This window comes from Plasmodium cynomolgi, chromosome 7 (genome assembly GCF_000321355.1).
Source record: "Plasmodium cynomolgi strain B DNA, chromosome 7, whole genome shotgun sequence".
Taxonomy (NCBI): domain Eukaryota; phylum Apicomplexa; class Aconoidasida; order Haemosporida; family Plasmodiidae; genus Plasmodium; species Plasmodium cynomolgi.
The window spans coordinates 1-27892 of NC_020400.1; the positions used below are offsets into that span (position 1 = coordinate 1).

Here is a 27892-nt window from a genome sequence, read left to right on the forward strand (position 1 = left end):
GTGATATTATAAGTGCTCTAAAAATAGGTGTTGTTCTAACAAATAAGTTGTAAAATCCTTCTCTCTCAGAGCAATGTGAAAACTTACAATTACCGAGCTAAATATAATGTAATTTTTTCGTAAAAAAAATATTATCTCTAAGTGCACACACAAGTGATGTGGGATTAAGCTTGTTCAGATGAAGCTATATTTATACTAACATTAATATTAATATTAAATTAATACTGGTGTTACTTTTCAAAGCACCAGGTGCTCAGCAGAAAGAATCACCTGTAGAATTGTTCTAACACCTTTATGAATTAAGAGCAAATTTAAAGCAAATCGTGATTATCATTTTAGGTAAATTTTTTCAAATCAGTTTATTCATATTTAGATGGACTTTGTGCTTCGTACAACGTAAAAAAACCATAAAAGGAAAAAAATTTTGAATTTAAATATGTTCTTACCATTTAAAAGTAATGGAAAAAAACAGTTTTTACCTTCTTGTTTTTTTCTTTTTTGTAATTTATGAGATAATATTGCAAAGTTAAGATCCATTTTTAAATCTCATGTCAAGGCAAATATGTTGTTTTTCTATTTTATGAAAATAAAAATATAAAATTTTTTTTTGTGTTACTTATTATTTTACCTTATTTACACACCTAACAAAAATTTAGCTGTACTAAAAACTTAATTGAAATCGTGTAGCAAAAAAAATTTTTTTACTTGTTCTTTCACTTCATATTAATTATACATTAAAAATTCAATTATATAAGTTGATGATTATGAGTGAATTTTAAATTTATAACAATTATTGCACGTGGTGACACATTTTGAATGTTCCATTGGGCTTCTACAAAATAGTAATATATAGTTTCCCATTCCTTCCGCACATTTACCAGTGGGAGTTTAACCTGCCTATATTACATTCATAAATAACAATATTGGTAATAAATGTAGATAGATTAAACTACTCCCCAGTTTAAAAACGTGCACAAAAGAACCCTTTAATTATAAATGTTTATTAAGTAAGGGTTCTACCAAATTGATAGAAGTCACTTGTGCAACACTTTAAATGATTTACAAAAAAAGCATAATTGTACTATCTCGAATATGGAAAAGAACCTATTTTTTGTGATCTTTTGTAACCTTCTGTTTATTCCTTCGGGTAAAATTAAATAACACGTATATTTGTTCATTTAGCTAGATTGTCGTACGCATGAACGTGGGGAATCGCATGAGCATTTTCCCTTTTACATATTCACCCTTTTACATATTCACCCTTTTACACATTTTCCCCCTACACACGTGTTCACTTAACTTCACAAAACCATGCACCTAAGATACGCCTTAACTTACAACAATTTTAACTCCTATTTTATGCATCCTTCGAGCAGCATGTAAGGACAGTAACAGAAACCAACCTAACAGGCTAAAAAGGGATTTCAGGCTATCGCCAATACATGCCACTTCCATGGAAAGTGACCAGTTTGAACATGGCAGTGAATTAAATGGACATGAACAAAATAATCGTAACAGTGACAATGATAACAGCAATGACCACCCTAATGATGATAGCAAAATAAGAGGCGAAAACGTAAATACGACTCATTTACGAAATAATTCATCCTTTATATCCTTAAAAAATTATAAAATTGCAAGAAAACCATCACGATATTCATACCTAGATAAGGACAATACATATGCAGTTAATACAAAAAATAATGATAAAAAAAATATACAGAAAGAGATTAATACTATTCCAAATACGTTCATACAACAAGCTCAAAGTAACACACATGGAGCAGTTATTAATATAGATTATGTTACTGTCTTCAATGACGATTTCAGATTAATTTCTTTATTGCATCCTTATAATCCTGAAATTTATGCTTTTAGAGAAATGAAACATTACTCAGAACATAACGACGAATTGAAGAGAGAAGTCAAAAAGGTTATTGATGTAGAAATACATCGCATTGAGAAACTTATAGCTAATAGTATGAATAAATGCTCATATCTAACAAAAGAATTGAATACTTTAGTATATCACCTAGAAAATCCAGAAAATCATGAAATTCGAGAAAGTGAATACGCTGCTAAGAAGCAAAACTACAAAGACAAACTTAATTCTTTATATACATGCATTAAAACAAATTATAACAGTAATAAAAAAGAAATACAAACTTCTAAGAGAAGAATCTACCATACTGTAGATCAAGTATCGTGCTACTGGTTTAACATCTGTCCAACAGATATATATTATAATATGGTTTCGACAGTTCGTTCAATTCTTAAAAGGTTTAACGATAGATACTTTGCTTCATTTATAAATAAAACTACGGAAATACAAATATCTGGTGTAGATACAATAAAGAAAATAAAAGGACAGTTAAATAAAAGTCTTTCCTCTGAAACAACAGAATTTATATTAGAAGAAGTTGAATTTGTTGTAGAAGATATGAATGTTCACTTAAGAAAAGTTATTACTTCAATTGAAGCTTCGTATAAACTTTCTAAACAATCAGTATGGAGCAACTTCCAAAGATATACACTTCAAAATGAATTATTCTTTTTAGCCTACGTTCACTCCACTTTTAAAATTAGTTCTGGCTTTTTAAAAAAATTGGAAAATGTGACCGTCAGCAAATTAGACAAACTTTATCATTCTTTTACAAAATTCGAGGACGGTCTCAACAACATAATAAATACTCTTATGTCCTCTACATATTATATCTCAAGTATTAATTCTATTCTGTCGGATTCTCAAGAAATTATAAAATCTGTAGAAACATTACGCAGCTCTAGTTCCGAGCAGATAAAAGAACATATACTTTATTCGAATCCCCAAATAAAAGAGATTAAGAAAAATTTAGATGAAGAAATACTTAAATTAGAAGGATATCTAAAATATGCAAAGGGGTTAAATAAAGAAGTAAATGAAACATTTAAATTAAATATAGCAGCAAGTAATGAAATAGAAAAGAAAAGAAACGAAACTACGAAAAACATGTCTTCTCTAGAAAAATGTAAGATACTCCTAGATATTATAGACAAAATGAAATCAAATAAATATAAGATAACCAAAAATAGTGTAAAAATAAATGAATATTTAACAAGGATTAATACTACAAAAAGAAATTATGAACTTTCAGAGAAAATTATTAATGAATATGTGCAAAAAATTAAAGAATTACTTGAAAATGAAAAACAATTTCATTCCACGAAAGAAGAAATAAAAAAGCATTTGAAATATTTTCCTGAGACGTTGGATAACATAAAAATGATTTCCCATAGGGACAAAATAGAAAAATATATTCTAAGCATTGAAAATTTGATTAAAGACGCGCCCTATGTTGCGGACGAATTTACAACTGAAAAACGGAATTGCAAAACAAAGCAAAATCAATCATTGATTCATTTTATAAAGAAATTTACAAACATTTGCAGACAATTTAGCAGAATTTTATATAGAACATCAAGCCTTACACAAGGAAGAAATACTAAAGAAGAAACTGAAAAATTGTACGAAAAAACGAAAGAAAAATATCAACAACTTGTAGATATGAACTGCAATGATTTACCCGAAATGTTAAATAATTTGAATGATGTGGTAAATAGTCTCTCACAGCTAAAGAACAAAATTATACAAGAAAATACTCAAAATATCAACAAAAATATGTCAAGTTCGTTGGACAATCTAACTGAAGAAACTAACCGATTAAAAAATAGCCTGAAGGACTACGAGCAAAATGCGGACAAACTGAAAACCTACATAAATAGCATAAATGAGATGAAAGACAAAATTCGCACTAATTTAATCGAAAAAAATGAAGACATTCCAGAAGGAAAAACCATCTATGAAGAATATACAAAGAATAAGGGCGATGTTACTAATAAGGAAAACACACTAACTCACGATATTGACGTACTCAAAGAAAGTATAAGAAAGGCTAACGAACAAATTGAAACTTACAAGAACGTAATGCAAAAGTTAGAAACACACAATGGTGAGGAATATCAAGAAACTAAAACTTCTTTAGAAGATTTTAAAACTAAAATCGAAAAATTAGAATTGGAAAAACTTCAAGATGAATTCAGGGGTCACAAAGAATCCGTTAGTAGTACCATAAACCAAATAGAAAATACGAAAAAGATTATAGACACACTTAAGTCTTTAAATATTCTCACAAGGAACTCCAAAACAAACACACAATCGATCCTAAAAATAAAAGAGAGCAAGAATAATTTAGTAAAAAAAATAGATAATCATATTCAAACATTAAATAGTTACAATATAGTAGAAGAAAAAGAAAGATCATCCCTTTTGAAAACGTTAAATGAAGAAAAAAATAATGTAGAAAGTAAAATACCTGATGCGTCAATATCTAAATTAGAAGAAGATGAAAAAGCTTTGCAGGATTACTGTGAAAATGAAAAGAGCAATATTGACAAACTCATGGTAACCAATTCGGGTGTTCTGGAAACACATAAAACTCAGTGCCATAACAGAGAACTAGAAATAAACAAATTCAACGCTAATTATCAAGTATTAGAAAAAAAAATAGAAGAGTTGGTAAAAGATCAACATAGCCAAATTATAATATTGGTTGATAAACTCATAACAACGAGGGATACGGAGATAAATGAAAAAATCGAGCTGAACCTAAATTCTCTAAAGGGTATGAAAACAAAATTAGACGCTTTTAATTTTGACGAAGATGTTAAAAATGACATAAACGATGCGGTTCAAAGCAAAATAAGTGCTTTTAAAGAAAATGTGAAAAATACATTGCAAAATATAGATAATGAAATCGGAAAAATAAACGGAATTAAACAGAAATACAATGCATATATGGAAGGATTCAACAAAGAAAAAGATAAAAACACCGAATTCAAAGACAAAAAAGAGAACATGGAAAAAATTTATGAACAAATGAAAGAAAGCACACTCAACGAAATAGACCAAGTAGAAAAAGAAATCAGTATATTAAACCAAGTAAAAAAAATCGAAATGGAACACACAAGAATTTTAATTCATCACGTTGTTCACATGATCGATGAGGAAAGCAAAAAAGCTAAATCGGTAATGGAGGATATCAAATCATCTAAAAGCAAAATTGATGAAATCAAAGTTGAAACTGAAGAATTCAAACAGAAGAATATGAATAATTTTGAATATGCAAAATATTACAATATGGCTACACAGAGCAACACTAAAATAAATGAACTTTATGAAAATGCTACAAGGGATAAGGAAACGGCTGACAAAAGTGAAGATATAAAAGTAATAGAACTTATCCAAAAAAATATTAATGGCAATCTGCAACAAATCAAAGAACAATATAATTCTATGGAGGAAATAAGAAAACAAATTAATAATATGAAAGGTTTACTAGCTTTGAGTAATTCTAATACGATAGCTACAGAAATAATAAATAATACAAAAGACGCATTAAGATTTAAGCAGGAAGCGGAAAACGAACTTAAGAAATCAAAAGAATTATTAAAAGATGTAGAAGCTCAGGTAGCTAAGGTACAGGAACATAAAGGAAAAATTGTCATAACCTTAGAAGATGAACAAATAAATGCCCAAGTAAACGCGATTGAACTAATTAAGCATGGAATTGTGAATAAAAAAAAAGAAATGGAGTCCTATTTAGACAAGATAAAAGAATATAAAGACAAATGCACAACCGAAATCAGCAATTCAAATAGAGGAAAAAATAAAATTGAATTCTTGAAAAAGGTTAACCACAGCATGAGAAGCAGTTCGAATAACGTTAACATGGATCAGATAAACGAAAATATAGAAAAAACTCAACAATATTTAAAGGATGTAGAAGATCTAGAGAGACAAGCTACTGACATTGTAAATTTATTCATGAAGCATGAAGAAACGATCAATAATACTTTCCAGCAATCTGAGATTCTAGGAATAGAAACTAAATCGAAAAAAAAATTCAACAAAGCAACAGAAATAATGAAAGAAATTGAAAAACAGAATTCTGAAATTCAAACAAAAGTGAATGATTTCCAAGAAAAACTGAACAAGTTAAAGGAGCCCGATAATACCGACGACGCAGAAGATGAGCTTAATAATGAGACGTCTGCCAAGGCAAAAGTACTTATACAGACGAACCTAGAAAGAGTCCAATATAATTTATCCCAAGTTGCTGATATTAAGCAGGAAGGGGATAACATATTTAATAGAGCCACAGGCACGATGAATTCCGTAACAGACCCCTCTCAAAATAAGGATACTAAAACATTAGACACGGTAAAAAGTGACGAATCTAAATATATACAGTGCTTATCCCAAATAACTGCAGATAAAAACCTAATCGTCGCAGAAATGAATAAGCTAAACGGCATAAGTTCCAATATCGTAAGTATAGAAAAGGAATTGAATGAATCCAGAAAGAATTACGAAATTGGACTTCTGCAAAAGATAGATGAAGTAGGTAAAAGTAGGAAGACAAATATTGATTTAAAAAATGAGTCCATAAATTCAACGATTAGCTACTTTTCTTCCCTGTTCAGTGGCCTAGATTTAAATCAATACGACTTTAAGAAAAATATAGATGATTACCAAAAGAAGATGAAAGAAATACATGGCAAATTTGGCGAATCGATGAACAAAATTGCTGAAAATTTAAAAAAGGCGTCAGAGGAGAGCGCAAATTATACCTTAGCGAATCAACTCAGACGAGAAGCTCAACAGGAAAAAGCCAAACTTATAAATAGCGAAGAAGAAGCAAGCAAATACATAGAAGAAATTAAAAAAGTGGAATCTATCAGATTTATAAATCACATGAAAGAAAATTTAAACGAAATAAGCACATCGATCGAAAAAGAAAAATTAAGAATTAATGAAGGATGTGAATACATCAAACAGCTAGTTGAAGGTATTAAAAACGCAGGTGATGAACGCGATGTAGCAGAAAAATTAAAACAGGTGGAAGGAAAAAATGCAGAAGTGCAGACAAGAATGCACTCTACGTATAAAAACTTGGCAAAAGAAATGTTAGAACATATAACTACCTCTGCAAATTTTATGAATATTAAAATAATTCCAGAATTGTCTCTAACCGAGGCACACGTAAACGAAGCAGTAGAATTAAAATTTCAACCGGATGGTAAAGTAACCTTAGAAACAGGAAACATCTCGAAAAGCGCAAACGAATTGGATGTCCAGAAAAATATACAGGAAGCTTACCATCTCGCTTTGGAGATAAACAAATGTGCAAACGAAATAGAAGCACAGCAAACGCAAAACAAACTCTTACTCCTCACAGTAAACGTACTAGATTATAAAATTAATTTCATAAATGAATTAAAAGATAAAGTAAAAATTGCAAAGAATAATGAAAATGCTGTATCGGGTAAAATAGTTAGCATTTCTAGCAAGATTGCAGAATTAGACAAACTTTCATGCAGTGGAAAAAGTTATGATAATCTTTTTAGAAAAAACGAAGCAAACAGAATTAAAAAAAATATACGTGATTCCTTTAATCAAGTAAAGAGAAACGCAGGTATTGACTTGAATTTGAAAAATATAAATGAAGCTTTTGTCACTTCACAAACATCCTTAAAAAATGTTGAACAGGTAGTTGAAACTTTAAAAGCAAATGAAATCAATGCTGAAAATCTGCAAGACAAAAGTGCTCAGATCGAAGCAGTACATAACAAAATAGTAAGCATAGAGCAAAATATTGCAAGTCTAAATACATCCTTGGACAATTTACTAAACAAGGGAAGAAAATGCGAAATAGATATGTACACATCCTTGAGGGATAGTGTTAAAAGCAAAATAAGTGCAGACGAAGAAATAATCGATAATATGCAGAAGTATACTAGTCAATATTTGGCATATGTTGAAAATAATTATAACGCCACACTGAAGGACATCCTTACATTAAATGAACATTTTGGAAACAAAATGGTAACTGATCACGCTGCGACTAATTTTGAAAAATCAAATAAATCCTCGGAAGCATTATCTACAACGGTCGATCAAGCAAGGGTCACAATAAACAATATAAAAAATGCCCTCATAGAAGTTAACGAAGAAACTGAATTTACTTCGTTAGAAAACAGCGCAAAAGAAATAGAAAAGCTTTACAATATATTAAATGATAAAAAAAACGCAGTGAACGAAATTTACAAAACATCCACTTTAGTTAAATCGAAAGAAATGAAATCAAATGCTGCTAAATATAACGATATGGCTAAAATATTCAACAACGTGCTAGACGCCCAAAAATCGAGAATTACAAATAACAAGAGTAATGTAACCCGCATTAAAGACACGATAAATACACAACTTTATAATTTAGAAGCCACGGACAGCACATTTACATTAGAATCCATAAATGCTTTTCATGAATTAAGCGATAACATTAAAACGAATATAGATGAATTGGAAAAGCTAGAACAAACTAATCGCCAAGAACATAATAATGTGAAAACGCATAAAGAACGAATTGAACATTTAATAAACAGAAGAGACAGCCTGAAAAATGCAGCAAAAGAATACGAAGAAGATGCAAATTTAAAAAAATTAAGAGGGGAAATACCAAATCAGGTAATTAATGACATAAGAACTGCTAATGAAGAACTTAAAAACTCAGATGAGCTGTACAACAAATTAATGAATAATGTTGAAGAAAATAATGAATTGTGTAAAAATAACTATACAGAAAATTACGTTTCTCAAGTACTGCAAAAAATCGAGGATCTGAAAAAACGCTTCACACAAAATTTACCAGAAAGGGAAAAAGTTTTACAAATTGAGAGCAACTTTAATGATATTAAATCCATATTTGGTGAAATAAAAACGTTTAATAACGTAGAAGAATTTGTAACGAACATGTACAAACAAATTGATGGTGAAAAGGAAAGCGTAAAGAATCAGACAGATATTGAAAAAATAAAATTGACAATACAAAATATTACAAATAAGAATGAAGAAGTGAAAACTTATTTATCCAAATTTACTAATGCCCTAGAAAGAATAAATGTCATGAAAAAAGAAATAGACGAATTATTCAGCTTATTACTACCCACAAATAATACGAATGAAAACGAAAATGCAAAAAGGTATGTAAACGATTCGGCAGAAATCATTAATGAACTAAATAGCCATATTTCTAAAATAATCAAACTAAAGAATTATGCTGAAGGCATGATAACCGAATTAGAAGCAGTATCTAAGTCAATACGCCCACCTGCTAATGACTCAAAGGATGAGACGCAAATGCTATCAAACGAAACTGGCAGCACACATTACGGCAATTCACAGAGTGATGGTCATTCAAGGGCAAAAGATGCAAGTGGAACAACTCGTCTGGCAGGAGGCTTTATTATTGGTTTGTCTGTCATTTCTGGAGTTTTCCTATTAAACCGTAAGAACAATCCTGATGAAGAAGAGGAACAACATGAACACTCCTATCATGAAACGTTTGAGGGTAACAACGACTATAATGTGCAAGATAAGGAAGAAGTCATCGAAGTTTGTTTCAATGACAGCGATTAGCTTCGGTGATGCGTAAAAACGCTCGCACACGGACACACGGACAATTTTTACAAATTATGTCCTATATGTACACATTTATTTTTTTGTGAAATGAAACGGTTGACGCGTTGTTAACCATAATGGTTGTTTTACACCGCGTGCTTTCTCCGTATATGCGTTTTGCGTGTTCCCAATTAGTGAAAAAAATAACTATCGTGCTATGCATTAAAATAGTTATTGCCTTGAGAATAGCGTATGCGCGAGCTATAAGATATACGTGCATACATTTGTAAGATTGCCGTACTTTCACAAATGTAATTTTTTTTTTAAATTCCAAAACGATGACTTTTTTTTTTAGTGAATTTTTTCATTATTTTTTTTCGGTACACTTTAAACTATATTATTCCGCATTACCACTTTTTATGTACCTAAATATAATGCTCATTTTTCGTCGTCCTACGACTGCTTTAATCAAAAGGATATTTCACTTTTTAGCATATTTATGCTTTTCCCCTGCTAAATATGAATAAAGGTCTATTCTTTTAGTAGTGCCTTAGCACGAATGGCATAATTCGAAACACAAAAATGTTTATAAACCCTGTGTGCGCCGCATTCCAAGGTCGACACGGATATATTAAACAAATTGTTTTTTATCGGTACTCTTATTTTACCCTTCTTAAACTAAGCACTTCAGTGGTTCCACGTCTCTTTGCGTTATCCCCTTTGCTTATAAGTGGTGAAAAAAAGAAAGTGTCATCTCATACATATTAATATATATTAGCACCCACTATTATTTATTTTTTTGTTTTAAATTATGGCAAATGGCAAAAAAGGATTAGATTCAAAAGGTTTTACAGCCTAAATGGCATAGTACTAAAAACAACTGTAAAAAATTAAAAACTTAATTTTTACACTTATGTGCAGCTTTATTTTAATTTCTAACGCTTTTGTCACGAAAAATAGGCATACATACATCAAGCAAAAACAAAATAGCTATATTACGCATAAGAAACAGAGCGGTAATTTTGTGAAATATTGCTATAAAATTGAACGCAAAAAATACAACAAGATAAAAGTACAATTTTTAAACAAAATAAAATGTTCTTTATAAGTTTTATTTTTTTCGTATTCTCATTTAGCATTAAGCTATACTATAATATTTGCTGTCTTATAAACATTTCTAACCTATGTAATATTGCCTTTAGGCGGAAATAGTTACATAGCGTCGTTTCATGTAGGTTGATAATCTATACGCAACCGTTTTCTCTGAGAATTTTCGCTTGATGAATTTTTCTGGGATTTTTCACCAGCCGAATTTTTCTTGTAATTTACGATGGCAGATTTTCTCTGAGGATTTGCATTTCCTGAATTCGATTTACGTGGTGATGATTCTGTGGGAACATCATCTAAAAAATAGTTCTTATTTTTATACATTTTTGATGACCTATTACGGAAGCAAAATTCCATGGGAGCGAACTAATGTAGGGAAAAAAAAAAGTGAGAAGAATAATGTAATTGTTAAATAATAATAAACGCACAAAGTGAAAGCTTTATAAATGTAAAATTATCCTGTCGTAAAATATAATTCCTTTTTACCTTAAAATAAACGAATAAAAGAATAAATATTCCAAAGCCTAAAGCACTTGACACGCCAGTGCGAATATAACTATTGTTTAACATATAGAATACATTATTTTTATTATTAAGCTCTTTTATAGTACTCCCAGGAAATGTTATATCTTCTGTAATATCATCAGGACTACCATCATCAGAATTAAAATTTAATGGTTCAGTCTTTTCTGAAAACGTTTCATAAGATTTCTGTTCCCCATCCTTTAGTTTTTAAGTGTCAAAATCCTTCCTACTTATACTTATTTTATTTTTTTGTAACTCATCGATGTATTTGATAACATAATAAAAATTTTCTTCTCTGTTATTAGATTTATAAGGTATTATTCTTGTATCTAACTTCCATCTTATGTTTTTTTTTTCATTTTCAGGGGAAGTTCGTGTGTCCTTTCCTTCTGTAGGATTCTCCGAAAGGGGATTTTTCCCATTTGTTCCATTGTTAACTGATTTACCAGTATCTTCGAGGTAAATTTTAACGAGACTACACCCTGTATATATACTGTCTTCCTCAAATTTACACTTCATAAAATAAAACGGGGGGTGATCATTTTCATTGGAGCTACCGGAAGCAGCTTGATTTCCAGATTTCAAAGAATTATCTTCTTTTTCTAAATTATTGCATGATTCGAGACTATCAGATGTCAATTTAGATATTAGTTTATCAAAGTTATACTAATCATCATAATTAATATAGCTAGGACAGTCTCCATATAAACAACAATTGTCTGTTTCCGTGTATTTTTTGTAAATAAAATTTTTAATAGAATTCATATATTTTTTATATTCTTCTAACTTAACTTCTTCACATATCTTTTTTGTCTTAATACTCACATGATTTTTAAAATAATCATGCAAATATTTCTCTTCCATTTTATCTTCTAACTCTTTAAAGTCTTTATGATGGAAATAATAACAACCATAGTGATCGTATTTTTTATTAATTTTACTTTCTATGTCAGAAAATTTCTTTACTACATCATACACATGCTGATAATCTGATTTATTTTTGAACATTTTCTTAACTTCATGGTATATCCATTACTGATAGTGCATACAACGTTCATTATGCTTCCCATCTTTCTGATTTTTTATATATTTTAAATTTTTTATAATTTTTTTACAGAGTTCTTTGCTGCTATCAACAAATTTTTTATCTTCAAAATTAAAACTATTACAGATATCATTGTAATTTTCTTGTACGTCTTCATTATTCAGATCATTATATATACTAGACGAAGGTGAATCCTCTAAAATTTTATCCTAAGGAAATGGAAAGTAAAATGAATTAAATTCTTTTACAGTACCTGTAATCTCTACTTTAACCTCTTATACGCAATATAATGTCAAAACAAAGAGAAACATAAATATTTGCACAAAAGAATAAAAACATACGTATATCTCATCCTTTATTTCTAAATAAGCCATTACTTTCTATAATATGTTAATTAGATAAAATAACAAAAGCACTTTGTTATGGATGTTCACTTAAGGATAATGACAAAATATGTCCCATATCCATAATTCTTTATAACTATTTCTTTCATATTAATAACAATTAATATATTTATTATAAATAAGTATATCTCATTTATTGTTCCAGAATAAGTTGTAATGCTCAATTCTTCATAAAAATAAACACCCTTATATGCAACTATACTGTAAGTAGAACAAGAAGGTATAATAAAATGGGAATGCAAGCTAGAGAGCCATAACTTAAATATATTTTAAACTCTTTTTATTACTTTTTCAAATAAAAACTGATTTATATTACACTCAGAAAATCAGTAATTTTCATAGGAATGATCTTTTATTTGTGGAAAATATTTTTTAACATAAAAATATCGCTTCATAATAAATTGCATACTTCCCTCTAGACTAATAATTGTTTCATTTTAAAATACATGTAGACATCATTAAAATACCTAATTTTGACGCACACACAGGAACTACAGTATTTTGCATGATTCATAACACAGTCATGGATTAAATGAGTCCAACTAAAATGAGTATAAATATAAGCACCGTAATAATGCAGTTACAATATAAATGTAATATTTTAAATGTAGAAAACTTTTGCTATACGAAGCACCTTTATCTCAAAAATATTTTTTGCCGTTGTTTTATTAATAATATAGTTCTATATGCAAATACAGGTGTGCGTTTTTCTTGTATTTCCCCCCTTTATTTGACTTATTTAAAAAATTTAATTCGTGTTCTTCAAATTTTATTTCATTCAGCATATATCTCTATGTACTTATTTTATCATTCAAAATATTTTCACATAAAAAGTGATATAATTATGTGTAATAAAAAATATATTTAAAAAAAAGAAGAAGAAATTACTTCAGAAAAGGGGGAAAAAAAAAAAGTCATTTCATGCTTCCAACAAGTTGAAATTATGGACAATAAGTATTTATAAATAAATATTTAACTTTCATTATTTTCGGAAAATTTATAAGCAATGCTCAAGTCATATACGAAGAATTGGAAAAGGGTTAAAGTCGTTACTATAATGACATCCAGTTTGCAAGTGTCTTTTAAGACCTCATTTTTCTGATTTATGTTTCAAGGAAATGATGCAAAATAATAGTATTTTCTTATAGCATTATCAGATAACAACAAAGAATAGTTCCTATATTTTTAGAATAATATAAAAAAGGGGGCCCATATATCATAAATAAATCCTTTGATCTTAATTTTTAGTGCACTCGGATAAAAGAAGTTCGAAGATAATTTATCAAAATACATGCGTATATGCTAAGATAATATTAACCAATTCGGTAAGTGTATAAACCCCTAAACACTATGTGGACAAACATGAAATAATTATTAATGACAAATAAATGGTGAGAAAAAGTGCATTTGGCACCCTTACCCGAAGAAATATAAGTGTAGCAGCATTATCTGTAGTGCGAAAATATCTTGCATATTACAGAAAAATAAAAATGCACAAAATTTACGGGAACAGAAAATGTCATATGAAATGAACTCTACCTGGAATTGAAATGTACAATCAAACATATATATATCATGTGTACTCATGCTTGAAAATGACGTTATGTAATTTCCTCGGGGAAAAAGTGAAGAAATGTAAACTGTCTAATAAATTGTCTAGCTCCTTATAATTTTATTTCCCCCCTACAATATTTATTATTCCATATTAATGTATACTTTCGCCAATATGCGGAACAATGTACACAATTTTGAAATTTTACAAAAAAAAAAAAAAAAACATTTTTTTCTAGGATGCTACTTAAGGAAGTCTATACTGCTATAATCCCTCTGTATCGGTAGGTGCTAAATAAAAATCTTATAAATAACTTATTAGTCCACAAAAGAAAATTTTGTTTTACGGCACACGCTATAGGCATTGCATTTTGTATATTTACACAAATTATTCAACAATATATACTATATCGTTATTGCGCTTTCTCCATTTAATCATTCTCATATTAATATATATAATTTCGTTTAAACACTAAAATGTCTTGCTCTTTGCTTGAACAAAATCCAGAAATAAATTAATCCCCACTGTATTAAAAGCACGTATGGGAGTGTCCACAAATGGGAAGAGCAACAGCCTTAGCGTGATGCTTTAATTTTAAGAGTAAATTTAAACATACTTATGAGCGAAAGTCTTGTCTAATTATAACAAAGGCATAATAATAATAATTACATCATATAATAAAAATAATTGAAGTTGAAAATACAATGAAACTCAAGAAATATGTAAAACTGTTTAAAATCGTTTACTCGTGCAATCACTGAGGAAATAAAACATTTTGTACATGTCCTTTTTTAACCTTGGCAAAATCATCTTTTTTAAAATATACATTAATGTTCCTAAGCCTTTATAGTGTTAAAAAGTTCGAATTAGATATGTGCCCTTATTCACACATGTGAAATTATAAAAAGATAATTTAAGAAACGCGGTTCTACTAAACATGCTTATACTAACAAACGTGTCACGTTTTCCAGAAAAATCCGAATCATTTTAAAATCCTTATTTTCATTTGTTCGTGTCAATTTTTATCAAAATAAAAATGGGCCTTTATATTTAAAAAGAAAGCATTCTCAATTACGTTTATGCATAAAATTGTTCAAAAAAATGGTTTCTATGTAACACCTTCATAAGGTGACTATTCTTTTTAAAAGGAAGCTGTGCTTATTACACACCATGTACATGCACATACAGTAAAAATAAAACTTCAGTGCTATTTGTTTCTTCAAGACAGTGTATACTTTAAATATTCGCGAGGTACACGTCATCACTTTTCACTTAAACCTTGGCATATATTTTTGTTTTTTACCCTAATCCATTATTTACCATGTACCATTGTGATGCACTATTGTTTCACTAAATTTTGCTAACACAAAATTATAACTGATCCAGTTATATATCTTTTCCCTTCTTATGAAGAGTGTAAAATAAGGGGTACATTTTATCCACCTTTTTGGATACGAAAAAAAAAAAAAAATCAGGGATTGATAGAACACCCAAAAGGGGTCATTAAGAATTGAACAATTGGCATAGCCATATTCATTATACACCGTTCTGTGAAAAACTTATTTCACTCTTCTAGTTATTAACAGGTGAGCAATAAAAACGACCTATTTTTAAATCGCGCGTCGTTTTAGATTTACTGCTTATTTTGTAAGTTTTGTTCTAACAGGCTAATATATTTTTTTTTTTTTCTTCTTCGTTTAATTGTTATTCTTTTTATTTGCTTCCTTTCTAAATTCCCCGGTTTGGGTGCGTCTCCTTTGAATTTCGTTTAACTGAGCGGTTGGCAAGTACTTAAAGGCCTCCTTAATACTTCCATTTACACACATTTTCACTCATCAGAAGTACGATTTTATAAAAAAATGACCCTTCTCGAATCATTCTAAACGCATAAAGGTAAAATGTGTTAAGCAATCATTCTTTATATACAAGCGCAAATTTAATTGTTTTTCCCCTTTTCATAGTTCCCATTTTCACTAATAATGCTATTCAAAGGTGCAACATGCCTAGCCAAAAAGAGAGAAACATATAATCAGAATGTTACCTTTTTCTAAATTACAATTTTAACCAAAAAATTCATACATTTTATGTTGTACATTTCTGCGGTTGAACATTCTGTTTTTTAAAAAAAAAAAAACATCCTACAAAAAATCTGCGCAAAAATTGTTAAGCTAAATAATCGTTAATTTAAATAAAAAAAGAGAAAAATATAAGTGGATAAATGAAAGGCTTAATAAATGAGCAAAAAAAAGGGCACATGGCTGATGAAACACACGTTGCGCAATTTCGCAGAGAACAAACTGGTGATAAAGAAAACCCTTTCCAAACGGTAAAAGTTTTTACATCTGTAAGCGTATAAGAACCTTTTGCGATAATAAAAAAATAGAGAAAAGCAGAGAAGAGAAAAGGGAAAAAATATATACATATGTGTATATATATATACATATCTACATAAACATTTTTAATGTAAAAATTTTGTGCCTCTGTCAACCGGTTGCAACTTTTTACATACAACCCTTTCTTACCTTTTTAACAGCTGCTGCGACCAATTTCTGATATATCAGTTCTGAACCTTTTTATTATATGTTCTTCTTTAAATTATACTTAATTATTTGGGCGTACCCAGGCAGTGCAATTAAATAGCTTATTATTAGTATAGTGTGCGCCCCTGCCTGCAGCCATTAACACAGAAAATGGCTGCAACATTACTCCGAAAAAAAAGGTTTCGTATGACGAAAATGGTATTTAATTGCATATTTGGATTAATCACAAATAAATCAATAAAAAATGCTTAAAAAGAGTAAACGCCGCCACTATAGTGAACCTTCTAAATTACATATATATTTACTTTAAATGTTGTAAAAATCATTATATCCATAAGTTAAAAGGCAACATAAAATTGGGTTTTGCAATGAACGTTTTGAGTTTATTCCTCCGTAAAATAATGCTTTAAAAAGAGAAAGAAAACAGTCTTTTAAATGTTCACCTCTTCGTTAATTGACCAATTTTTAAGTTGCTTATCCTATAGCCATAATTACCACAACAGCAAAAAAAAAAAATTGATGACCATTTTGCAACTGCATTGTAACTACTTTGCAACCATTTTGTGATACCCATTTAACGCTCACTTACGCGCGAAAGTGATATTTTTTATTTCGCAAAATGAAATAGAAACGTGCAACGTGCGCAAATTTATGTACAGCTTATTATTCACCACCCTGTAGAGCCGCTTGCACCGAACCCTTTTATCTCAGAAAAAGACTCACTTTTTACTTTTTTAAAAATATACACAAACACCAAACCGTAGTTAAAACACCCACATTTTGCTACATCTCAAAGTGTTATTTTCGCCAAAATATAACAATAATAGTATGTAGTAAGTGAAAATCAGGCACCACCAAAAATGAAAGTTGCTTTCATTGTCCTGTATACATTTAGCGTTTTATTAGATTTATCCGCGGCGGCCAACAATTTAGAGCATTTCCTCAATGTAAGGCGAAAACAAAGCACTAAAGTACACTTAATGAATCGCGTTCGGCTGTTTTTAAAAAATTATATCAACCCAAACAAAACATATATAAACACTTTTCCCCTTAATTTTATTCTTCTTCCCAGAAATCAAGCAACGAAATTGAAAGACTCACACATGTTACATTAAACGACACATCGAAAGGGACGAAAGAAGTGGAAGAATGGGTCAAGGACGAATGGCGCGAATGGATGGACGAAATGCAAATGGACTGGAAAGAATTCAACTGCTCCCTTGAAAGCGAAAAAAACAAGTGGTTTGGAAAAAAAGAAAAGGAAATGAAAAAATTTATCAAGTCCATAGAAGACAGATGGCTCGATTTTAATGAAAACATGCATGAAATGCTTAATTATGGCATTTTAAAAATTTCCTTAATGTGGAACTTTTCTGAGTGGCAAGAATGGATTAACACAGATGCCAAACGTATTATAGAAGAGGAATGGTATAACTGGATCACTTCAAATCAAACCCTTTACTATAAACTAATTATGAAAGAATGGTTTAAATGGAAAAACAAAAAAATTAAACAGTGGCTTAAACGTAACTGGTTATACCATGAAGGTAGAATTTTAGAAAATTGGGAGCGTATGCCGTACACTAAAATTTTAGCTATGTCTGAGAAAAAACCCTGGTTCAATTCGAATGCACAAATCATTAATGAAAGGGACTGCTTTCTCAAGTGGATTAAGAAAAAGGAAGATTTTTTAGAAAGTGAAGAACGCGATAAGTGGAGAAATTGGGAATACTACAAAAACGATTTCTTTCAAAAATGGATAGACTCCTTTCTTAGCCACTGGCTAAATATAAAAAAACGGAATATACTGCATAACCAATGTTAAAATTCAAATTAGAAAGAAAGAAAAAAAAAAAAAATGCACACCAATTAAATACAACGCTTGCATTATTATCAATGAAAAAATCGTAATGTCTTCCCCCAAAAAATGTGCTTTAAATTTCGTCAGAATGAATGAATGAAAATAATGGATAATACTACACAAAGTGAAAATGTTTCAATTTGTGCCGCAGCAACATTTGAACCCGTTACATTAATTCTGATAGAGCGACTAACCCACCTGAAACTAAATATGGAAAATCTTTGATAGCAAGAGCATTAGCAATTTTCGTATAACCCCCCCAAAGAATTGAAAGGTTAATCTTAAAATGGACGATATATTTTTTTCAGCTAAATTTCAAATAAGCTCCTAAAATATGCATTTATTCCCTGTATTCGCGTTTTAAACATACTCTTTTCTTAGCTGCGAATTGTGCTCACCATTTGACCTTTTTTTATTTTTTAAAATGTGTCTCTGATAATTAGGTTTTATCTATATTTGTCATTAATTATATGTAGTACCGTGTGCACTTAAAAATGGCACTCCATTATTTGTACACATCCGAAAATTAAAGCTTATTACTTATGCAATTTTTTATGTGCAATCCGAACGTTTTGGTATCATCCTTTTTCAGTATATTTAAGTTGCTACTTGAATGATGGTGCAAGTATCACGTTTTTTCAGTAAGTCAGCAAACACGATATTCATAGGAACTCTTTTGTGCATTTAATTTGAAAATGCTTATTACTGATTGAAGGATTTATTATGACGACATCGTTTTGCTTTATTTTGTTTTATTTTATATATACGTATTTTTTTTTCTGTTTTGATTGCATGTTGAAAACCCGAATTATATTACCCTTCTTCGTTAGACATTTATATGTTAAGAATAATTATTACATATATGCGTATACATATGCCTACATTTTACGTGCAGTCTGGCATAACTGTATAAAAATCTTGCCATTCGTGGTGTCCTTCTGGTTACACAAAATGTAACCCTCATACGAATTTAATTTCAAAAAAATGAAAATTTATTCTTTTATTTTAAAACTCATTTTTTTAACAGCCATGTTAATAAAGCACGAATCTTTACAACCAAGACATTTATTTCTTGAAGAATTTACGAACACGAAACGTCGAATTGATCCAAGATTATACAAAATTCTTTTCGAAATTGTGCATATTATTTAGTATTCCCTTTCTTCAACTTTTCAAAAGGGGAAAAAAAGTTTATTCATATACTGATGTGAAATAATTTAAGTGAATTCTCTTCACCAAATGCATAACAAAATGCGTATTTTGAACTGTTAAAAATGTAAAAAATTATGAGCAAGTACAGACCATGATAACATTTAAACATAAAATAAAAAAAACTAGAAAAAATAGCATAATAGACTATTTTCAAATGAAAAATATTTCCCCTGTTTTAATTTGTGACATCATCTTTTCAGTTTACCTCTTAACTAAATCTTTAAAGTTGAAATTGAAGCCTTGTTTAATTTTTTCTCCAAGGGAAATAAATCATTTTACTAAAAGAATATACTCATTGCTTTCAAATTGTTTCTCGAAAAAAACACAACAAACTTTTTGTAAAAATAACAAAAAAGTAACCAAAAAAGTAGCCAAAAAGGCAAAAATTGTGACGAAAATGAGATGAAGGTGAAGATAAAGATAAGGGAAACACATATTGCACACGCAAAATAAACATTCTTTTTCTAAAGCATATTTAAAATAAACTTTAAAAGGACAGTTGCCCCACCATTTATTATTAGCTCGTTTAACTAAAATACATACACACAATATTATCTTATACTATCCCTTCGTAACATTTCAAGTATCTTTTAGTTTTTTTTTTTTTTTTTTTTTTTTTTTCAATTAAAGTATTTCCTATGAACTACTATTTATCAATGCATTACCCTTTTAAGAATAAGCTAGCGAAAGCGCTATTATATTTATTCTTTATACCAACTTTAACACAATTTCGTTTTAATAATAATTTAAATTAACTTGCTATTCACTCTTAATTATCAAATATTTTTATCCTAGCGTCTAAAACGATGCGTACATTGCTCTGCACAATAAATTAAGCCTCGAGTTTTACACCAGCACAAGATTTCAATTTTATCTTATAACGCTTCCTACCTCCATTCAGTGTAATTTTTTCTAGCTTTATAAAATGAATCAGTATTTTCCGAAATTTAACTTGTCACGATCATCGTATCACTTGGGACATTTCTGCAAATGTTTGGCATAATATGTCGTATATCTATATATGTATACACACACATGTTTCGAACCAGTTTGCGCCTCTTTTCATTTTAGCTTTTGCTTTTTAAATGCAAAATGATCATTATATTAAGGACGTATAAATCCAATAATAATTCACGTTCACATGGTACAACACAAATGTGTGGACAAAAGTATAACATCTTGTACAACCCAATTGGAGCAATTACTTTGCCAGCGGTTATCTTTCATACTTATACCAGATATAATAACATCACTCTTTTAACAAAAGTCGTTCTCTTTCACTTTTGCAATTTTTCATTATACTATTTATTCATGTTAAATATGTACCACCTGAATAATTAATTTTTTTCTTAATTTAAACCATCCGGTATAACATTTTTATTACTTAAAAAAAAGTCAAGCGAAATCCAGCTTTTTTTTTTTTTTTTTTGCCAAACAAAAATTTGTATGTGTATGCGAGAAGCTGCATCTTCATAACCACAAACTGTTCCCCTGTAAAATATACCTTTAATTTTTAAATAAATTATCAGAAAAATGGTAAAAAGGAATAATCCCCTACGGGTCACTGCTTTGAACATACGCCCTATGTAGTGAGTGTATATGTGTACGTGTACACAAAATAAATTGCTTACGGCTTTGTTTTATTTTACTTTTTTGGCCTCAATGAATTAAAACCAAGTCGTTATATAATTTATATCAACATTATGAAGATTAAAAAGGCCACGTAGATAAAAACGTCGTAGGGATAAAAGCAACGTGTCAGTTTAAAATATAACAAAATTGCTAAATAGCTGTAAAAACAAAAAATTTGCGTAAACAGATTAATTTTTTAAAAAAATATATTCAGGGTAAAACATTCAACATGATGATTTTTTTTAAACACCGTTGTCATAAATGTTGCACGTGTTTAATTTTTTTTTTTTTTGCGAATGTTATTTTAGTTATAATTTGCATTTTAACACGATCTTTAATAAATAATGATCGTAATTTTTTGTAATGAATATTTTACGTGAGCTTCCTAGCAGAAGCAGTTATATAATTACAATTTTTTCCTTAACAAAAAATTCCAAGTCACGAAATGTTCACAACTTCTATATAGATATAGAATCTAATTATATAAAAACGTACATAAGATTCTATTATACTCATATTACAGCTTTTACCACCCCCTTTTTTGCCCTATTTTGTTTTTACAAAAATATAAAAAAAAAAACTTAATGTTATTCATCATATTCATGTAACATTTTTGTTTTCTCAAAATTGCTCCATAAAGAAAATACGAAGCACATTATGTCGTCATACTCCAAATCTTCCTTCGTTGTTTCAAAATTAATCCTTGCCTTATTTTTATTCTCATCTTCTTTCCTTTTAAATGAAGCCACAGCAGTGAGATGAAAAAGCACATAAGCATAGGATGGATCTTTTTAACAGTTCGATTTGCTTTATACAACACGTTTATTTATATTTTTGCTTTAAACCTATTTTCGACGCAGGCTTTTAGGGCGGCTCTAAACCTAACTAGGGGGTACCTATCCAGTGCATTAGAAAATTCACAAGAACCAAAAGAAAGATCAGACGAATGGAGACAAAATGAATGGAATAAGTGGGAAGATAAAATCGAAGAAGAATGGGGAGAATTCGATGAAAATTTAGAAGCTGAAAAGGATGAACTGATCAAAATGAATGAAAAGGAATGGGGACCATGGTTCGAAAGTATCAAAAAAAAATGGACCAATTTCGGGAAAAATATAGATGACAAATATAAATCTGAAGTTTTAAAAGAATCTTTATACTGGCAAGAAGCGGCTTGGAGAACATGGATTAAAACAGAAGGAAGAGCATTTATACAAAGAGATTTGGTAAATTGGTTTACTTCCAAAGAGTCCTATCTATATCGATGGGTTTCGAACCAATGGACCGAATGGAAAAATGAAAAAATTCAAGAATGGTTCAACAGTAAATGGAAGCGTGAAGAAAATGAATACTGGGAGAAATGGGAAAAGAAATTGAAGCAGTTAAATAATTCACCCAAAATGGTAAATTCAAAAGATCACGAGAAGTGGCTCAAGTGGAAAGAAAGGACGCAGCACGAACTGAACGAATGGCATGAATGGGCAGAGTTCAAAGATAACATTTATATAAATTCGAACTGGGCGAAATGGAAGCAGTGGAAAAATGAGAAACGGACGTTGTTTTATAATTGGGTGGATTCTTATGTGTACAAATGGATAAGGGAAAATAAGTGGACTGTCTTGGTTGATGAAATAAAAGAATTAACTCCTCACGAAAGTTAGTGAGCAAATCCGTGAGCAAATTAGAATAGCACGAAACAGTTGACACACGTTGGTTATTTATTTTGTTTTTTTTTTGTATATTTCATTTGGCAACGAGATGGCTAAACTTTAGTCCCAAAGAATGAACAAATTAGCACATTCGTAGAGAAGCAAAAGGGAAGGCCTGATCAATTTTACCCTTTCCTCGCTATTGGGGTCCTCTCCGCATACATGCACATGTATACATCTTAAACCAGACAAATTTAACCACTTATTTAAAAAAAAACACAAATTCGAATTTAATGTAACAATTTAAGAGTATATAAATAATAATTATAAGACAACGCATCGATCTAAATATTACGCAAGCAGTTTAGTTTGCAATTTGACACCCCCCCTTCCCTTCCCACAGTTTGAAACACAAGTAAGAGTCCATTTTAGCCACCATTTTTCGACATTCGTTTTTCTTATTACTCCAAAATGGTGTTTATTTACTAGGTTTTAAATTTTCCTTTTTATCTATATATGATAAATTAATGCCAAGATGTTATCTTGGTGTAAAACTTCTTCACAAAATATTTACACATTAGTCATTAAGTACGTACTTATTTGTATTTGTCATCCTGATGTTATACGTTTTAAGTTGCATCATTATTCTTTTTTACTTTGCATTCCGCGCATTTGTTTTATCTCTCCTAAACAGATTTATTTTGATAGTAGTAAAACATCAACCTTGCCAAAACTCGAAAAGGTATTGGCAAAATGTTTAACGCGTATAAACTATTTTAGTGCAGCATAATCGATGGAACCTCAATAACGCTATGCACTGCATACCACGATTAGCACTTCCCCCCGTTGAAACAGTCGCTAACTCTGCACATGTCACAATAACAATTTGTTTCAAAACCGTTTAAAAGTACATTTTAATATTTTATTTATTGACACCAAGTGAGAGAAAAGAATTTTATAAAAATGTTTTGTCAATTATCCATTCCATAGACACAATAATGATTACCACATGGGGGCAACAACAAGGGGAATTACATAAACGCCCAATATGTCCAGTGCGAATTTGTGCGCCCTTTTGATTAGTATGCGCATAAGCCTTATACATAAATATATGTACTTTTTTATTTTTTTATTTAAGGGTAAAAATAAATTTTAACGCCTTCCTGAAATTTACAACACCATTTTTGACGTCCATGTTGACCGAAACCGGACATTCTAAAAATACATGCTCGAACTCTTAAAAAATAAAACGCGTCTTAAATTTTATACTAATACGTAACTGGTACTACTATTCATAAACGAGATGTGTCTTTTCCATTTTGAAAACGAAATTATGCGAATAAGAATAGTAGCAGTGTTCACTGGTTATTTTTCCTTTTTTTCAAATAATTGTTATCAAAAGTAGAAATACATAACAAGGGGGATTAAGCACTATAAAAAGGACAGCGTGCTTATTTTGCCATATTAAAAAAACTGCTGACAAAAAATTAATAAATAGTACTTCATCAGAATGAGGGTACCCAAATGTATCACAGAAAATACAACAAAATGGAAAAAAAAAGTGTAAAAAAGATAACTAAAAAATTGCACAAAATAGCAAAGAATAACCATTTTAATAAATTAAATACAACGCGGAAACAATAAATCATATGTCTAAACAGTTAACCGATTTTGCTATTTTATGATATATGTTGTCTCTTCCTATTTGCACCACCATTCGAATACGACTAATGGAGGATTATCGCAAGGAAATATTCTAAATTTTTTTCTACACCATGTTATTTACGTTTACACTTACAAATAAATAATCCGTCATTTTTCCATGTTTTGTAAGAATCATCACCAATAATTTGTTAGTACAAGAAATACGCAGAAAAATAAACAGACACGTTTTCTTATTTAAACAGCTTTCAACTAGTCAATAACGAATGTACCATTAAAAGGACAAATAACTTTTAGAAAAATTCCAAATGTATATAATGTACTGCTCTAATGTAGCTCTTTTTCTTTCTTCCAATGAATGTCCTATTTTGTTCATTTATTTGTATTTAAAAAAAATTTCCGAATAATTATCTTTTTTATCTTCTACCATCCCGCAGGTAAAAAATTTAAAAAGTTCTAATAAATAAAGGCTAAAAATTGCTGAAAAGCAAAAATATAATTTTATTTTATTCGAATAATAATATAAAATTGGAACCATATATTTTTTTTTTTTATAGTAATTATTACCCACCCTCGGAAGAATAAGAAGAGGTCATACATACGTATTATTATCTTTTCAAATATATGTAAACTTGGCTAAAGTAAATAATGCTAATGTTTAATAAAAAAACATTTTGTGGTTTCTAAAACTGTCACTTGTTTGCAAAATTATTCAAACGTTGAGGGAATATGTGGCCTAAAATTTTTTTTAACAATTTTAACTTTAAATTGCAGAAGACACGAAGTAATAAATAAGCGCAAGGAAACTTAAGGATATTTATTTTATTCAATAATTTTCGATAATTCCCTCCCAGGTGCTAATAATGCACTAGTTTTATTTTACATCAACATTATATCCCTCTCATAATGCAAAAAAAAATTTTTATCTTTGACAAATAATTTCTGAAAAGAATTATTCAAGAAAATCCGAAATAACGACGTACATATTTTATTTCCAATTCCAATTGTACCATTATGCCATAAGAAAAAGATATTTTGTGAATTAAAAAATATGCTAGTATATATGTTACGTACGTAACATTACAATTGATAATATTGTACAAGGGCAATTGTCTCGGGGATTTTTTCATTTTTTTTGTTTACGCCATGGTAAATCAAGAATGAAGTGAGTTTTTTCTTTTTTTCATCAGCTCTATGTTTTTTTATTTTTTTTTTTGTCGTAGTGAATTAAAAAAAATTTATGCCTGGGAAATATTTTTACAGAAATTATATGTACTTCATATTTTGAAAGAAAAAAAATGACAATTTATATATTTATTGGAAGTGTTTTATAATTATTACGTTTGATTAACTGTTAAAATTTTTTTTTTTTCATAATTTAATAAATATATAATACCGTAGTTTTCAAATTTCTGCAAATTTTTACATTTACTTGGATAAAATTTGCTGTCACATTGTTACCATTTTTTTTTACCACTTTTATTTACATCAAAATTTGCCTTCTTATCGCCTCATTTGGACCTTCAAAAATATTAATAAAAATGGGGATATGCTACTGATGTTATTAAATAATTGTTTCATTTTNGTTTGTTTAACATTTCTCAACTTATGCTAGTTTTGGATTAAATAATTTCATGTTAATTTTTGCTTAAAAATATTCGATATGGATATTTTTTGAAGCTGTATTTTTTTTTTTTCCTTTAACGTCCTTCGAATTCATAATCTTAAATTAGTAGTGATTAATGCTCAAATAACACGTGGCTGTTATAAAAAAATGGATAATGAAGAATGAAAACCATAATGAAATAAATATTAAAGGAATAGACAAGGCAAAATGTGATAAATCAGATGAAAGCCGTACTGTTGAATTTTTCACAGTGAATATAATACAATGGACAAGCCAAATTAGAGTTAACGTATTTTTTTTTAACTTGAAAATTATCATATTAACCTTCTTCCTTTATATATCAAAACATTTCAGCAATGTAAGTTTATAAATTTCAGTGTGGAAATTTTTGTTCATTTAATTTGCCATCCATCAAGTTGTATGTATATATATGTACGAGCATATTTTAATTAGCACTATTACGTGTATCACACAGAATATCATGTCTTTCCTTTTTTCTTCTTCTGGTACTGTTTGCATATATTTCTTGCAACTTACAGAGTTCTCCGTTAACGCCAGGAAATTACTCGAACAATGAAAGGCACAACGTGCGCTTTAAAACATTAAGATTGTTGAACGAAAATGACTGTACCAATTCTACTAGTAAATATAAATCAGCGTCATCAATAACCAAGAAAAAAAGTGATAAATCAGGGGATTCGGAAAAAAGAACAGAAACGACCAAATCAATCTTTACTAGTTATAAAAACTTAGGCAATGCATTTATTGAAGTTGATTTATCAGATGAAGGAGTACTGCTGGGGGAAATGAATAAAATTATATTGCAAGAGAAACTCATGAGGGAGGAATTTTCGAAGGCAGGGGATTCTCCTTCAAACGAATATTTTGCCCTTTATTTCAATGATGAAAATTGCATAAATCGAATCATGGACTTGTCGAGAAAATCAAGATTGTATAGAAGCAAATATTTGCGACTGAGGTATCGTATTCTCAGACATATCAATAAATTTTTAAAAAGAATGAAAGTATTCTTCATAATGGAATATAAGTACAATAAAAACGTTTTGGAAGAATTTCGTGCTAGTAATTTTTACTACTTCGTATTTCCTTATGTAAAATATCACATCAAAATTTTCTTTTCTTGGTTTTCAAAGAAAAATTCTCGTACTAAAAGTAAATATTAAAATATACTTCACAGTTTACGTAACCCTAAAGGTACCCAAAGATAGGAAATGATAGCAAATAATAGCCAATAGTAGCCAATAATAGCCAATAATATCACCCAACCCCTCAAAAAGGGGAAAAGCATTCTATCCTAAAAGGTTACTCATACAAATTATTAAATTTAAATGTTTGCACGCTAGTATAACACACCTAGAAATGTTTTTCTTATGGAGGAGTAAAAAAAAAAAAAAATGAGATGCACTTAGTTAATAAGTCATTTATATCATTCTCCTTACTCTTTCCTTTGTTAATGATAAATATAATGACAATGCGTGCTATTATATTTTTCTAACATTATTGCATATTTTCCTAAAATTACATTTATTTTTATAATAAGTGACTCTCTGGAGAAT

At 29.4% G+C, this 27892-nt stretch overlaps 5 protein-coding genes across 5 annotated transcripts; 4 read left to right on the forward strand and 1 right to left on the reverse strand.

The window, feature by feature from the left end:
- Positions 1-1092: 1092 nt before the first annotated feature.
- Positions 1093-9517, forward strand: PCYB_071010 (reticulocyte binding protein 2e; the record flags this gene model as incomplete). The annotated part of the gene is made up of 2 exons (XM_004221498.1): positions 1093-1147; positions 1374-9517. 2 exons carry the CDS (start codon positions 1093-1095, stop codon positions 9515-9517), a joined length of 8199 nt encoding a protein of 2732 aa, XP_004221546.1.
- Positions 9518-11071: 1554 nt separating this feature from the next.
- On the reverse strand, positions 11072-12550 carry PCYB_071020 (VIR-like CYIR protein). The gene is made up of 4 exons (XM_004221499.1): positions 12518-12550; positions 12164-12385; positions 11540-12139; positions 11072-11488 (listed from the first exon to the last, which is right to left on the reverse strand). The coding sequence occupies exon 3, from the start codon at positions 12137-12139 to the stop codon at positions 11798-11800; it is 342 nt and encodes a 113-aa protein (XP_004221547.1). The 5' UTR covers positions 12164-12385; positions 12518-12550; the 3' UTR covers positions 11072-11488; positions 11540-11797.
- A 4982-nt stretch (positions 12551-17532) lies between these two features.
- PCYB_071030 (tryptophan-rich antigen) lies at positions 17533-18497 on the forward strand (the record flags this gene model as incomplete). The annotated part of the gene is made up of 2 exons (XM_004221500.1): positions 17533-17619; positions 17745-18497. 2 exons carry the CDS (start codon positions 17533-17535, stop codon positions 18495-18497), a joined length of 840 nt encoding a protein of 279 aa, XP_004221548.1.
- A 3537-nt stretch (positions 18498-22034) lies between these two features.
- On the forward strand, positions 22035-23038 carry PCYB_071040 (tryptophan-rich antigen; the record flags this gene model as incomplete). Its single annotated transcript, XM_004221501.1, has 2 exons — positions 22035-22130; positions 22238-23038. 2 exons carry the CDS (start codon positions 22035-22037, stop codon positions 23036-23038), a joined length of 897 nt encoding a protein of 298 aa, XP_004221549.1.
- A 3431-nt stretch (positions 23039-26469) lies between these two features.
- PCYB_071050 (hypothetical protein) lies at positions 26470-27499 on the forward strand (the record flags this gene model as incomplete). The annotated part of the gene is made up of 2 exons (XM_004221502.1): positions 26470-26673; positions 26855-27499. 2 exons carry the CDS (start codon positions 26470-26472, stop codon positions 27497-27499), a joined length of 849 nt encoding a protein of 282 aa, XP_004221550.1.
- Between the last annotated feature and the right edge of the window lie 393 nt (positions 27500-27892).